The sequence below is a fragment of the Ranitomeya variabilis genome, chromosome 1 (assembly GCF_051348905.1).
Source record: "Ranitomeya variabilis isolate aRanVar5 chromosome 1, aRanVar5.hap1, whole genome shotgun sequence".
In the NCBI taxonomy this organism is placed as follows: Eukaryota; Metazoa; Chordata; class Amphibia; order Anura; family Dendrobatidae; genus Ranitomeya; species Ranitomeya variabilis.
The window spans coordinates 374,057,541-374,071,866 of record NC_135232.1 but is presented as its reverse complement, the minus strand read 5'-3'; the positions used below and the strand labels follow the sequence as shown (position 1 = coordinate 374,071,866).

The 14,326-nt window shown below is 42.0% G+C and overlaps 1 protein-coding gene across 5 annotated transcripts in view; it reads left to right on the top strand.

Moving 5' to 3' along the window:
• Positions 1-14,326, top strand: part of CEP78 (centrosomal protein 78) — a 167,503-nt gene that overhangs the window by 62,876 nt on the left and 90,301 nt on the right. For all 5 annotated transcript variants that reach the window (XM_077249007.1, XM_077249008.1, XM_077249005.1 and 2 more), the window contains exons 9-10: positions 4,288-4,387; positions 6,902-7,034. In XM_077249007.1, coding sequence (XP_077105122.1) covers positions 4,288-4,387; positions 6,902-7,034 — 233 coding nt within the window. The remainder of the gene's footprint in view (positions 1-4,287; positions 4,388-6,901; positions 7,035-14,326) is intronic.

The following is a 14,326-nucleotide window of genomic DNA, read 5'->3' as shown; positions in this document are numbered from 1 at the left end:
TTGCAGAGTCAGATTACTTTTGGGACCAAAAGCTCTTACATCTCTTAGATGGTGGCTAAGCAGTGACAATTTATCGGCGGGAGTTCCCTGGGTGACACAGGTGACACGTATTGTAACTACAGACGCTAGCCCTTCGGGTTGGGGAGCACACATGGATGACATGATAGTTCAGGGTCTATGGGACCCCCTAACATCAGCCTCCTCCAACCAAAGAGAGTTAATGGCAATTGAACTTTCGGTTAAAAAATTCCTCATATGTCTGCAGGGTCACCATGTCAAGATCCTCTCGGACAACCAGGTGGCGGTCGCTTACATAAATCACCAGGGTGGAACTCATTCCGAATCACTGATGAGAGTGGCGGATCGTCTATTCCAGACAGCGGAGAACCATTTTCTATCTTTAACCGCACTGCATATAAGAGGGAAAGAAAATGTGAAGGCGGACTTTCTAAGCCGCAACACCCTAAGACAAGGGGAGTGGTCTCTAAACAGTCTCGTGTTCAACCAGATTGTCCACAAATGGGGACATCCAGAGGTGGATTTATTTTCCACCAGGGACAACCGAAAGACAATAAAATTCTGTTCCCTAAATCCTAGGGAGAATCCTCTGGCGGTAGACGCCTTTCTGATCAAATGGGATTTTCAGCTGGCTTATGCGTTCCCCCCGCTGGGCCTGATACCTCTGGTGATCAGGAAAATAAGAGAAGATCGGGCAAGAGTTATATTGATTGCCCCATTCTGGCCCAGAAGGCCTGGTTCACCTGGCTCAGGATCATGTCAGTGGAGGACCCCTGGGTGCTTCCGGACATTCCAGATTTACTCCACCAGGGTCCGATCAGCCATCCTCAAGTAAAGAGTCTCCATTTGACGGCATGGAGTTTGAGAGGGCGTTACTGAAAAACAAAGGGTTCTCCCCAAATTTAATTGAAACCCTTATGAAAAGTAGGAAACAGATTACGTCAACAATCTATGCTAGAACCTGGCGGAAATTCCTGGCCTCTTCTGATTTTAATTTAGAAGAGGGAATACCTATAAAACAAATCTTAGAATTCCTGCAAAGAGGCTTAGAGCTAAATCTATCCACTAGTACTCTAAAAGTACAGGTCTCGGCCCTAGGGGCCCTGTTTTCCTGTAACGTCGCCAATAATTATTGGATTTCAAGGTTCATTAAAGCATCTGGTAGGGCTAGACCCATACATAAGGATAGATCTATGCCTTGGGATCTTAACCTAGTCCTGTCAGCATTGACTAGAGAGCCGTTTCGTTTAAACCATTACAATCAGCTTCAATTAAGGCCTTATCCCTTAAGACAGCATTTCTGGTAGCGATAACATCTGCCCGTAGGGTGGGAGACATACAAGCTCTCTCCAGACTTCCCCCTTATACAGAGTTTCTGCCAGATAGGATAGTCCTCAGACCGGACCCGGCCTATTTACCAAAAGTGTCATCACGGTTTCACAGGTCACAGGAGATAGTTTTACCATCTTTCCTTCCCAATCCCTCCAACCCTAAAGAAGAGCTACTCCATACGTTAGACGTTAGGAGATGCCTGTTAGAATACATCTCTGTTACTGATACATGGAAGAAAGATAATGCGTTATTTTTATCTTTCCAAAATCCTAGAAAGGGACTCAGGGTATCAAAGTACACACTAGCGAAGTGGATTAGGGAGGCTTTCTCTTTGGCTTATACTGCAGGTGGGGGTCCGACTCCGCAGAATCTGAGGGCGCATTCCACCAGAGCCATGGCTACATCCTGGGCGGAAAAATCTGGAGTATCAATCGACCAGATATGTAAGGCGGCCACATGGTCATCCCCGTCCACCTTCTTTAAACACTATACGTTGGATTTGGGGGCCTCCTCTGATCTCACCTTCAGGTTAAGGGTGCTACAAGCTATAGTCCCTCCCTAAGGTACCTTACATCTCTGTAAATCTCTCGTCGTGCTGTCATGGGAGTCCGAGTAAAGCATTAAGCTACTTAGGGGTAGCGGCATTTCTCGGAGGCCCATGACAGCACCCTTAGTTCTCTCCCTATTCACTTGGGGGTTGCACCTCCTATAATGTATATATCTCACGTATGATACCCAGTTCCAATATATTGGTTAAAATTTTGTATATAAACTGTATATAATGTATATTTTTGCGTGCCACTAACCGCGGTAGTCCTCTCAAGGCTCTGAAATACAACTGATGCAGGGGAGAGGTGCCGCCCTTTTGTATCTGTAGGTTTCCTGTTCCTGATGGGCGGATCCCCTCTCTCGTCGTGCTGTCATGGGCCTCCGAGAAATGCCGCTACCCGTAAGTAGCTTAATGGTTTTTCACCCCAAGTATCATTTTAATCCGTTTAACACGGTCAACCTCACAGTGGCTGCAGTTTACTTATCAAAATCCTGGTGTCAGGTTCTCTTTAAGGGGTTACAGATGCCGATAGAAATTGGATGGAAGTAATCCAAACTCTCTCCCCAAAGCAAATGTCATACTGTGGGGGGAAGGTCTGTTTTTGCTGTATAGATGACGTCACTTCAGCAGTGCACATCACCGCTGTAGCCAATCACTGAGCTCCGCAGCTTTTGCCATTTGCTTCAGTACTTCAGTGACTAGCTACAGTGGTGATGCTGTCGATGTGATGTCACTTGACCACTGCAGCCAAAACACGGAGACCAGAGCAGCAGTAGACGGCCACTGATCCCAGGGAAGGTGAGCACCTACTGGTTTTTTCTTTTTGTTATTCTAGGTATCTTATAGCATTTTGGGTCAATTTTCAGAAAATTGGAATACCCTTTTAATGTGAAGTGTTTGGGAAAAAAATAAAAATGTGTGTATGTATGTGTGTGTAGATATATATATATATATATATATATGTACAGTAGGGGAGATAAGTATTTGATCCCTTGCTGATTTTGCAACTTTGCCCACTGACAAAGACATGATTGTGATTCCACCCGCGGCTGTTTCGGGCACATGTCAGCTATTCAAATCAGCTGATACGTGCTGGGAAAGATGTGGATCACTGCCAGAGCCCATATCAAAGGGAGGGTGTCCAACATCGGCGTACTATTACGCCCGATGTCGGAAAGGGATTAACAAGTCTCCCCACCGGTGTAGTTTTAGGCTGATCGCTCACCTTCCTCATGATCAAGGATACCCCACGAGGTGAGATTTTGCATGGTGCACAAGATCGATGTCGATTGACAGTCATTTTGTATTTCCTCCATCTTCTTACTATTGCACCAATAGTTGTCTCCTTCTCACCCAGCATCTTACCTATGGTTTTGTAGCCCATTCTAGCTTTGTGTAGGTCTTTGATCTTGTCCCTGACATCCTTATAAAGCTCTTTAGTCTTGCCCATGTTGTAGAGGTCAAATGTCAAAATTAACCTATCCATAGGCTATGTGCACACGTTCCGGAAAGTGTGCAGAATTTTCCTAAGAAAATCCTGACTACTGTCGCAGGAAATCCGCATGCGTGTTTTTTGCTTGGATTTTTCACTTTTTTTTCCAGAGCTTCCCAATGCAATAAATAGCGGGAAATCCGCAAACAAATCCGCCAAATAAATGAACATGCTGCGTTTTTTTCTGCGATGCTTTTTTATCGTGTAAAAAAAAAAAACACAACGTGCACAAAAATTGCGGAATGCATTAAAAATGATGGGATGCTTAATGTATGCATTTTTTTAAGCGTTTTTTGCCGCTGAAAACTGCCGGAAAAAACGCGAAAAATCCGGAATGTGTGCACATAGCCATTAAAGTATAGACTGTTCATGTCTTTGACAGTGGGCAAACTTACAAAATCAGCAAGTGATCAAATACTTATATCCCCCAGTGTGTGTGAGTGTGTGGGCGTGCATGCGTGTGTATGTATATTTTATTAGAACTAGCCTGAGATTTCAGTTTAGGGAAATAGTGTATTTATATCTTAGACTATTGCTTCAGTTACCCATTTAACCTAGGAAGCATATTGTGTTCTATTTTTAATTTACAACTTATACCTTTACAGACAGTTGTTGCTGTCTGATAAGTGACTAAAATGGAGTAGTGTCACAGAAAGCATGCTTTTGACAGCTTCATGTATATATAAAATGTATTTTTAGCCTAATTTCCATTCCCCATAAGTGTGTTTTTCCCTCCTTTTCAATTATAATTTTCAAAAATCTATATAATATTTATTTTACCACCAGACAAATACTGGTGTTTCTGTATGCCCTAGGATGATTAAGAATGCCTTTGTTTTGGAAGAACTTTCAAAAAAGGTCACATGAGTCACTGTCAATCCTCTGTTTTTAATAGTACAAGTGGTTTACATCACCATGTTCAAAGGAAGGCTTAAAAATGAAGCGTTCAGCAGCGTTTGGAAATGGACTGAAAGGAAAAAGCACAATCCGCATTGGTATGTATGTCTTAGTAAAAGTAAAGAAATATATGATTTCACTTAACACTTGCGGTTGTTAAAAGGTATATATAATTTATAGCATCCTATTATATAATAGCCAGTTGGGACTTCCGGCCGCTGTACCCGAATCCTTTAAGGCACCGCGGCAGTGTCACTTGCGCAGAAGGTACTCGGGTGGAACTGTGGGCTGCTGTTAAGGCTCCTTTTCAGCCTCGTGTGGACCCCAGCTGGAGCCGCACCAGCAGAGCCCGGCGGGAGGCAGCTGGCTGGCACACCAGGTGCACCGCATAGTCCGAACACTGCTGTCCTCGCCACCTGCTCTCCGACACCCCCAGCGATGCCTGCAGCAGCTCCTCAGTCCGGGGCACCAGCTCCGGGGAGCACAGGGATGTGCCCGCCTCGTACTCCACGTCCACAGTCCGGTACTGAAGGTGGCAGCGCTGCCCGCGAGCCCAGGCTGGTGTACAGCGCGGTGCGCCGGCTCCTGGAACAGAGATCCACAGACAGCGGCTCACACCGGGTTCCGCTCCGCAGCCTTAGCCGCCCCTGCTCCGTCTCCACAGCGCCGCTCATCACTCCTCACAGCCGGTACGTCCAGTCCGAGCCCAGGGACACCTTCACCGCTGCCCCGGGATAAAGGTGAACATCCAGCCCGGCTTCAGCAGCCCGAGCACACACAAGCACAGTGCCCACATCTCCAGTCAGCGTGGGCTGCGGGGCGGCATGCCGGGCACTCCGCAACTTCACCCACAGGTCCCACGGTAACTTTACGAGTGAGTGCAAAATGGCTCCCTCCCCCTCACACGCTGTGCCACTTCTGTCCTCCTCACCCTGCACATCTTATTACCATAAACCTGCTCTATCTCCACCAATCCACCTTGTCCGGGAGCTTCCCACAGCAGCCACCTCCTTGCCGAGAGGAGGGGGCTCAGTGTGGGGTCATCATACGCTGCCTGCCTGGCACATGTACCAGTCTGCGCCAGCACATGTACCAGTCTGCGCCAGCACATGTACCAGTCTGCGCCAGCACATGTACCAGTCTGCGCCAGCACATGTACCAGCCTGCGCCAGCACATGTACCAGCCTGTGCCAGCACATGTACCAGCCTACCTCAGCACATAAACCATCCTATGTACCAGTTTGCACCAGCACATATGCCAGTCTGCGCCAGCACATATACCAGCCTACATCAGCACATATCCTATTATATAATCGCCAGTTGGGACTTCCGGCCGCTGTCCCTAAATCCCATAAGGCGAAAGTACATTCACGTCACCGCTATTCCCGCGCATGTGCAGTAACAGCAACAACTGCGCACTCTACCCGCACATGCGCGGTGACAATGCAGCTGTTACTTCACCTGCGTGGGGACCGCACTCCCAATTCGATAGCATCTGGCCTATTTCTAGTATTGTTATAATATGCTGTGCCTTGCTGATGGTTCGTGTGTGACCACAAGCATTAGCACTAATTTTGAAGACAAACGTCCGAGACCTCTTAAGCATTTTTAAGCTCAGTTTAGAGCTATTGTCATCCGATTGAGAGAAAATTAGAAATACTCTTTATTTTAGTAGTTGGAAGACATCTCAGAAGTCATACCCCCACTGATTAGCAAGTAACCGCATGTCCTGGCAATATGCCACCCCTTACTAAGAGTGGGGAACCCCCTTTGAAGCATTATTGATATGTATGCCAGCATACATAATAATACACATACAGTATGTACATGGTAGTGGTACACAATGGATTGCTGATTATTAGACCTAAAAGTCTAGTAATGGCTATGGATGTAGCAGGGAGGGACCATTAGCCTGTTTGTGTGTGCCATTTTTAGTTGCTTGGTTTTACAGTTTCTTTATTTGCTTTTGACATTTTTGCTACAGTAATTTGGAGACATTCAGGTAAGATAAGGTAATAATTCAGTCACCCATCATATATTTTTCCATTAATATCTATAGTGCACTGGCATCTACAAAAACCCTTCCATTTCAGTAGCATGAGCAGGTTAATAGAATGTATGCCTGAAACAACATTGCATAATGTGTCATGCAGATCTAGAAGGTTCTACATTGTGTTTTCAATTAATTGTTTATTACTGTGTTACAAGCTATTGTGGCAAGTCTAAAATCTGTACAATAACTGGAGAGGAAAGTGGCCACCAAACGCTCTTATATTCCTAAAATAACAAACATAGCACATAACTACAGTACTGGGTCCGCAGCCGCTTCCCCCTGGTATCGAAGTTTTGACAGTGGCGGTGATGTCACTTCAACACCGCATAGCACTTCTGAAACCAGTCCCTGATCTCAGCGGCTCGCGCCACCCACCTCAGTGGTGTGCTGCAACTGTGATGTGAGCAGTTGACCTGATGTGGGCAGCAGTGGGGAGCTGGCGTTGGACCTGGGGAAGGTGTGAGTATCTGTTTGTTGTTTTAGGTGTGTAAGGGCATTTGGTGTCCACTTTGTTTAAAGTGGAATAGTTCATTAATATTTCTTTTCAATTTAACCACAGGTTTGGCGGCTAAAAAAACATTTGCTCCTGGAAGAAAATATACACCCAAAGAACTGTATGCTCCTGAACCAAGGACGCCAGGAGAGCAAGGTTTCCTTCCTTGGAGAACTGCAGAGAGAGCAAACAGGCACCGGTATTATTTAGTGATTGGGGGTAGAATTTTTCATCCAAATGCACTAGAATTCTTTCATGTCTTGCATCACATTTATCTTGCTTTTTACACACTTTCTATACTTTGTCCTACAAAAGGGCGAGATTACACCAAAAGTGGGGGTATGTTCTGTTTTTTTAAAGGGGCATTAACTAAATGTGACAGTGTGCCAAAAATTGCACCTTCATTTTGGTACAAATTTCTGATACAAAGTAATTCAAGAAATAGTTGGTATAAACCTGCACTACACAAACTAAAGATTTACCAAGCCGCATGAGCCACTGTGATAAATCTGGCACATAAGACTGTCTAGTGTAGGTGTGCATGTCTGAAAATCTGAATATTAATAAATCCGTCCCAGTTTGTTTAATACATAGGTTGTCAAGTATATGGACACTTATGCTCTTTTATATTCTAAATACCTCAATGGCCCTCTAGAAGAAGGGAGATGACTATAGCATTGACCGTCTGCAACTCCACAGATTTTATGGCTAATGCTGTGGGTTGGATCATGAGGTAGAGTCTTGGGTCAAACACTAACCTTATCTATAGTTACATTGCATCTGCTATTTCTTTCTGATTGGTGAGGATCCAGCTTGTGGGAATGAAATGATCACAAAGCCACTTCAGCACCAGGAGCAATTCTGTGCTAGGAAAACTTTAACCACTTTTCAACCTGGTAATTACCCGTTTTTCACACTTTCATTTTTTCCCCTTCTTCCAAGAGCCTTAACTTTTTTTATGTTTCCATTCACAAAGTCTTGAGGGCTTGTTTCTCGCAAGATATTTTACCATTCAATATACTGGCAATATGGAAAAAATGTAAAGTTTGGTAAAATTGTACAAAAAATGCAATTAATTGTTTTTATGGCATTCATTATGCGGTAAAAATGACCTGATAAAATTATTCTCCAGGTCAGTACAATTACGGGGGACGTCAAACATCTGTAGTTTTTTTAAAGAAGTAATGAAAGAAAAAAATTCTGAAATTCTTTAAAAAAAAAAAAAACGCAAAAAAATTCACTTGTCACCATTTTTCAGACCTGTAGGTGACTTTTGTTTTCTATCAGCTGTGTGAAGTTGTGTGAGGGCTTGTTTTCTGATTGCCGAGTTTTTATGTTTTCATAAATACCATTTTGGGTTACATGCAACGTCATGATCTTTTCTTACTGCGTTTTTTGTGCTGCTGCAACCAAAAAAATGCAATTCTGAAGTTTTTGAATTTTCTTAATTGACTTGATTTAATTACTGTAATTAATCTTGTATTTTGAGTTTGAGACACGGCGATACCAGATTTTGTTTTTATAATTTTATAAATTCTTTATAGGAATAGGACATTTCATAACTTTCCCAAATTATGAATACATTTACAGCACATCCTGCACTGAACTACTAAATCCAATTTATTATATATTTTAGGAGTCTGTCCATTTTATACCAACTCCAACTCCACAGCCATAATCGAAAGTGTTGGCATCCTTGAAATTGTTCCAGAAAATGAAGTATTTTTCCCAGAAAATTATTGCAGTTACACATATTTCGCTATACACATGTTTATTTCCTTTTGTATTGGTACAACACAAAATATCAGAGAAACAAAGGCAAATTGGCCATTATTTCACACAACACCTCAAAAATGTACCAAAATTGTGCGTAAGCAGCTTTGTTTCAAGCATGTGATACTTGTGCAAATTCGTCTATGGCAAGTAACCAGCGCCAACAATTTGAAAATCACACCTGAAACTAGGTAAAATGGAGAGAAATTGACTCAATCTTTGTATTGTGTTTATGTGTGTGCCACACTAAGCATGGAGAACAGAAAGAGGAGAAAAGAACTGTCTGTGAACTTGAGATCCAAAATTGTAGACAATGTCAACGATCTTGAGGTTGCAAGTCCATCTCCAGATATCTTGATGTTCCTTTGTCCACAGTGCGCAACATAATCAAGAAGTTAACAACCCATGGCACTGTAGCTAATCTCCCTGGACGTAGACGGCAGAGAAAAATTGATGAAAGGTTGCAACGCAGGATAGTCCGAGTGGTGAATAAGCAGCCCCTATCAAGTTCCAACAAAAGTTAAGCTATCCTGCAGGCTCAGGGTGCATCGGTGTAAGCGCGAACTATCAATCGACATTTGAATTAAATGCTATGGCAGAAGACCCAGAAGGTCCCCACTGGTGACAGAGACAAAAAAAGCTAGACTGCAGTTTGCCGAAGTGTACATGAGTAAGCCAAAATCCTTCTGGGAATGCATCTTGTGAGCAGATGAGACCAAGATAGATCTTTTTGGTAAACTCATCTCCTCATTCTGCTGTTTACCGTAAAAGCAATGAGGCCTACAAAGAAATGAACAGAGTACCTAAAGTCAAATATGGTTGAGGTTCAAATCTGTTTTGGGGTTGTTTTTTGGGTGCTTTGACTGTGATCAAGGCATTGTGAAATCTGATGAAAATTACCAAATGATTATGGGTCGCAATGTAGTGCCCAGTGTCAGAAAGCCGGGTTTGCATCATGGGTCTTCCAGCAGGACTATGATCCCAAACATACTTCAAGAAGCACCCAGAAATGGATGAAAATAAAAAGCTGGAGAGTTCTGAAGTGGCCAGCAATGAGTCCGGATCTAAATCTCATTGAACACCTATGGAGAAATTTTAAAATTGCTGTTGGGATAAGGGCACCTTTCAAATATGACAGTCCTGGAACAGTTTGCAAAAGAAGAGCAGCCAAAATATTCCAGTTGAGAAATGTAAGAAGCTTGTTGATGGTTATAGGAAGCAATTGATTGCACACCATTTGGAATAAATAACTGCAACCAAATATTAAGTTGAGGATGCCAACAATTTTGTCCAGGTAATTTTTGGGTTTAGTATGTCCAATTTTCCGTTTTTTTTTTTTTTTTTTTTTTGTGGTGTTCCAATAATTTTATTGGAGAAATACTTCATTTTCTAGAATAATATCAAGGGTGCCAATACTGTAGGCCATAACAGTTACCTTTCACAACTGGTTCAGGACCCAACAAGAAAGGGGGCACTGCTAGACGTAATAGTAACCAACAGGCCAGACCACATAGCAAATCTAAGGGTTGGGGACACTTGGGGAATAGTGATCACAACATAAGTTTTCATGCATCCTTTAATAAGATGTGCATTAGAGGGGTTACCAGGACACTAAACTTCAGGAGGGCAAATTTCCTACGAATGAGAGATGATCTTGGTGCAATTAACTAGTACAATATCCTGAGACATAAAAATACACAAAGAAAATGGGAGACGTTTATTAGCATCCTGGATAGGACCTGTGCACAGTATATACCGTATGGGAATAAACATAGTAGAAATGGGAGGAAACCAATATGGCTAAATAGAGCTGTAAGGGGCGCAATAAGTGGCAAAAAGAAAGCATTTAGAGAATTAAAAGAAGTAGGTAGTGATGAGGCATTAAATAAATGCAGAAAATTAAATACATTCTGTAAAAAGCAAATCAAGGCAGCAAAGATTGAGACAGCGAGACTCATTGCCAGAGAGAGTAAAAATAATCCCAAAATATTCTTTAACTACATAAATGGTAAGAAACTAAAAAATGATAGTGTTGGCCCCCTTACAAATAGTCTGGGTGAAATGGTGGATGAGGATGAGGAAAATGCCAATATGCTAAATGACTTTTTTTCATCAGTATTTACACAAGAAAATTCCGTGGCAGACAATATGATCAGTGATAACAAAAATTCCCCATTAAATGTCACCTGCTTAACCCAGCAGGAAGTACGGCGGCGTCTAAAAATCACTAAAATTGACAAATCTCCTGGCCCAGATGAGATACACCCCCGAGTACTGCAGGAATTAAGTACAGTCATTCATAGACCATTATTTTTAATGTAGAGTCCATCCGTTCACCTTTTCTGCGTCGCACAAAGACACGATGGTTGGAACCAAAGATCTCAAATTTGGACTCATCAGACCAAAGCACAGATATCCACTGGTCTAATGTCCATTCCTTGTGTTCTTTAGCCCAAACAAGTCTCTTTTGCTTGTTGCCTGTCCTTAGCAGTGGTTTCCTAGCAGCTATTTTACCTTGAAGGCCTGCTGCACAAAGTCTCCTCTTAACAGTTGTTGTAGAGATGTGTCTGCTGCTAGAACTCTGTGTGGCATTGACCTGGTCTCTAATCTGAGCTGCTGTTAACCTGCGATTTCTGAGGCTGGTGACTCGGATAAACTTATCCTCAGAAGCAGAAGTGAATCTTGGTCTTCCTTTTCTGGGGCGGTCCTCATGTGAGTCAGTTTCTTTGTAGCGCTTGATGGTTTTTGCCACTGCACTTGGGGACACTTTCAAAGTTTTCCCAATTTTTCGGACTGACTGACCTTCATTTCTTAAAGTAATGATGGCCACTCGTTTTTCTTTACATAGCTGCTTTTTTCTTGCCATAATACAAATTCTAAACAGTTTATTCAGTAGGACTATCAGCTGTGTATCCACCAGACTTCTGCACAACACTGATGGTCCCAACCCCATTTATAAGGCAAGAAATCCCACTTATTAAACCTGACAGGGCACACCTGTGAAGTGAAAACCATTCCCGGTGACTACCTCTTGAAGCTCATCAAGAGAATGCCAAGAGTGTGCAAAGCAGTCATTAAAGCAAAATGTGGCTACTTTGAAGAACCTAGAATATAAGACATAATTTCAGTTGTTTCACACTTTTTTGTAAAGTATATAATTCCACATGTGTTAATTCATAGTTTTGATGCCTTCAGTGTGAATGTACAATTTTCATAGTCATGAAAATACAGAAAAATCTTTAAATGAGAAGGTGTGTCCAAACTTTTGGTCTGTACTGTATGTAAACTAGAAGCTTGGGCTGATAAATGGCAAATGAGCTTTAATGGGGATAAATGTAAGGTCATGCACTTGGGTAGAAGTAATAAGATGTATAACTATGTGCTTAATTCTAAAACTCTGGGCAAAACCATCAATGAAAAAGACCTGGGTGGATGACAAACTCACATTTAGTGGCCAGTGTCAGGCAGCTGCTACAAAGGCAAATAAAATAATGGGATGCATTAAAAGAGGCATAGATGCTCACGAGGAGATCATAATTTTACCTCTATACAAGTCACTAGTTTGGCCACACTTAGAATACTGTGTACAGTTCTGTTTTCTGGTGTATAAGAAAGATATAACTGAACTAGAGCGGGTCCAGAGAAGAGCGACCAAGGTTATTAGAGGACTGGGGGGTCTGCAATACCAAGATAGGTTATTACACTTGGGGCTATTTAGTTTGGAAAAACGAAGGCTAAGGGGTGATCTTATTTTAATGTATAAATATATGAGGGGACAGTACAAAGACCTTTCTGATGATCTTTTTAATCATAGACCTGAGACAGGGACAAGGGGGCATCCTCTACGTCTGGAGGAAAGAAGGTTTAAGCATAATAACAGACGCGGATTCTTTACTGTAAGAGCAGTGAGACTATGGAACTCTCTGCCGTATGATGTTGTAATGAGTGATTCATTACTTAAATTTAAGAGTGGACTGGATACCTTTCTGGAAAAGTATAATGTTACAGGTTATATATACTAGATTCCTTGTTAGGGTGTTGATCCAGGGAACTAGTCTGATTGCCGTATGTGGAGTCGGGAAGGAATTTTTTTCCCCAATATGGAGCTTACTCTGGTACATTGGTTTTATTTTGCCTTACTCTGGATCAACATGTTAGGGCATGTTAGGTTAGGCTATGGTTTGAACTAGATGGACTTAAAGTCTTCCTTCAACCTTAATAACTATGTTACTATGTAGTATATATTTTTCATCGCCAAATCATGTGGAATGTTCTGAGACGCTGTGCCTGCTCCAAATTATGTGCACGGAAGAGCCACGCTTTACATTGAGCATCAAACCAGATCTTTCTTTATTACTTCATGACATCATCTTGTATAGGTTATTAATAATCATGCTTTGTAACAATGTGATTGGCTCATCTTATCTCTAAATATGAACTGGTATTATCTTACATAAATCTCATTGGATAAATGTAATACTGTCTACACCCAGCTGAAGAGTTTAGTTGTGTCTCTCACTCTGGTTTAGTTCCTCCATTATTTCTAAGTCTTTAGACAAAGACATTCCAAAAACTCCTCTCAAAACTTGCACAGAGACTCAAACTGCATTCTGGAAAGCAAGAAATGCATGGAGAACATCCAAAATGAAGTCGGGACACATAAATCTAAATCCTGCTCTCACATATTCATTCATTGCATACATACATACATACAGTACAGACCAAAAGTTTGGACACACCTCATTTAAAGATTTTTCTGTATTTTCATGACTATGAAAACTGTATATTCACACTGAAGTAATCAAAACTATGAATTAACATATGTGGAATTATATACTTAACAAAAAAGTGTGAAACAACTGAAAATATGTCTTATATTCTAGGTTCTTCAAAGTAGCCATCTTTTGCTTTGATGACTGCTTTGCACTCCCTTGGCATTCTCTTGATGAGCTTCAAGAGGTAGTCACCGGGAATGGTTTTCACTTCACAGGTGTGCCCTGTCAGGTTTAATAAGTGGGATTTCTTGCCTTATAAATGGTGTTGGGACCATCAGTTGTGTTGTGCAGAAGTCTGGTGGATACACAGCTGATAGTCCTACTGAATAGACTTTAGAATTTGTATTATGGCAAGAAAAAAGCAGCTAAATAAAGAAAAACGAGTGGCCATCATTACTTTAACCCCTTCATGACCCAGCCTATTTTGGCCTTAATGACCTGGCCGTTTTTTGCAAGTCTGACCAGTGTCCCTTTATGAGGTAATAACTCAGCAACGCTTCAACGTATCGTAGCGATTCTGAGATTGTTTTTTCGTGACATATTGGGCTTCATGTTAGTGGTAAATTTAGGTCGATAATTTCTGAGTTTATTTGTGAAAAAAACAGAAATTTGGCGAAAATTTTGAAAATTTCGCAATTTTCACATTTTGAATTTTTATTCTGTTAAACCAGAGAGTTATGTGACAAAAAATCTATATATATAATTGTCTAAGGGTTTTTCCGTCTGTCTCTGTCTGTCCTGGAAATACCGCGTCCTGGAATGCCGCCAGGCCTCGACCAATCAGCGACGGGCAAAGTATCGACGTAGATGTCATAATGGTTGCCATGGCGACGATGATGTCATAAAAGTTGCCTCGACCAATCAGCGACGGGCACAGTCTGCCGCGAATTCTGGAATCATCATTGTCCATATACTACGGGGACATGCATATTCTTGAATACCC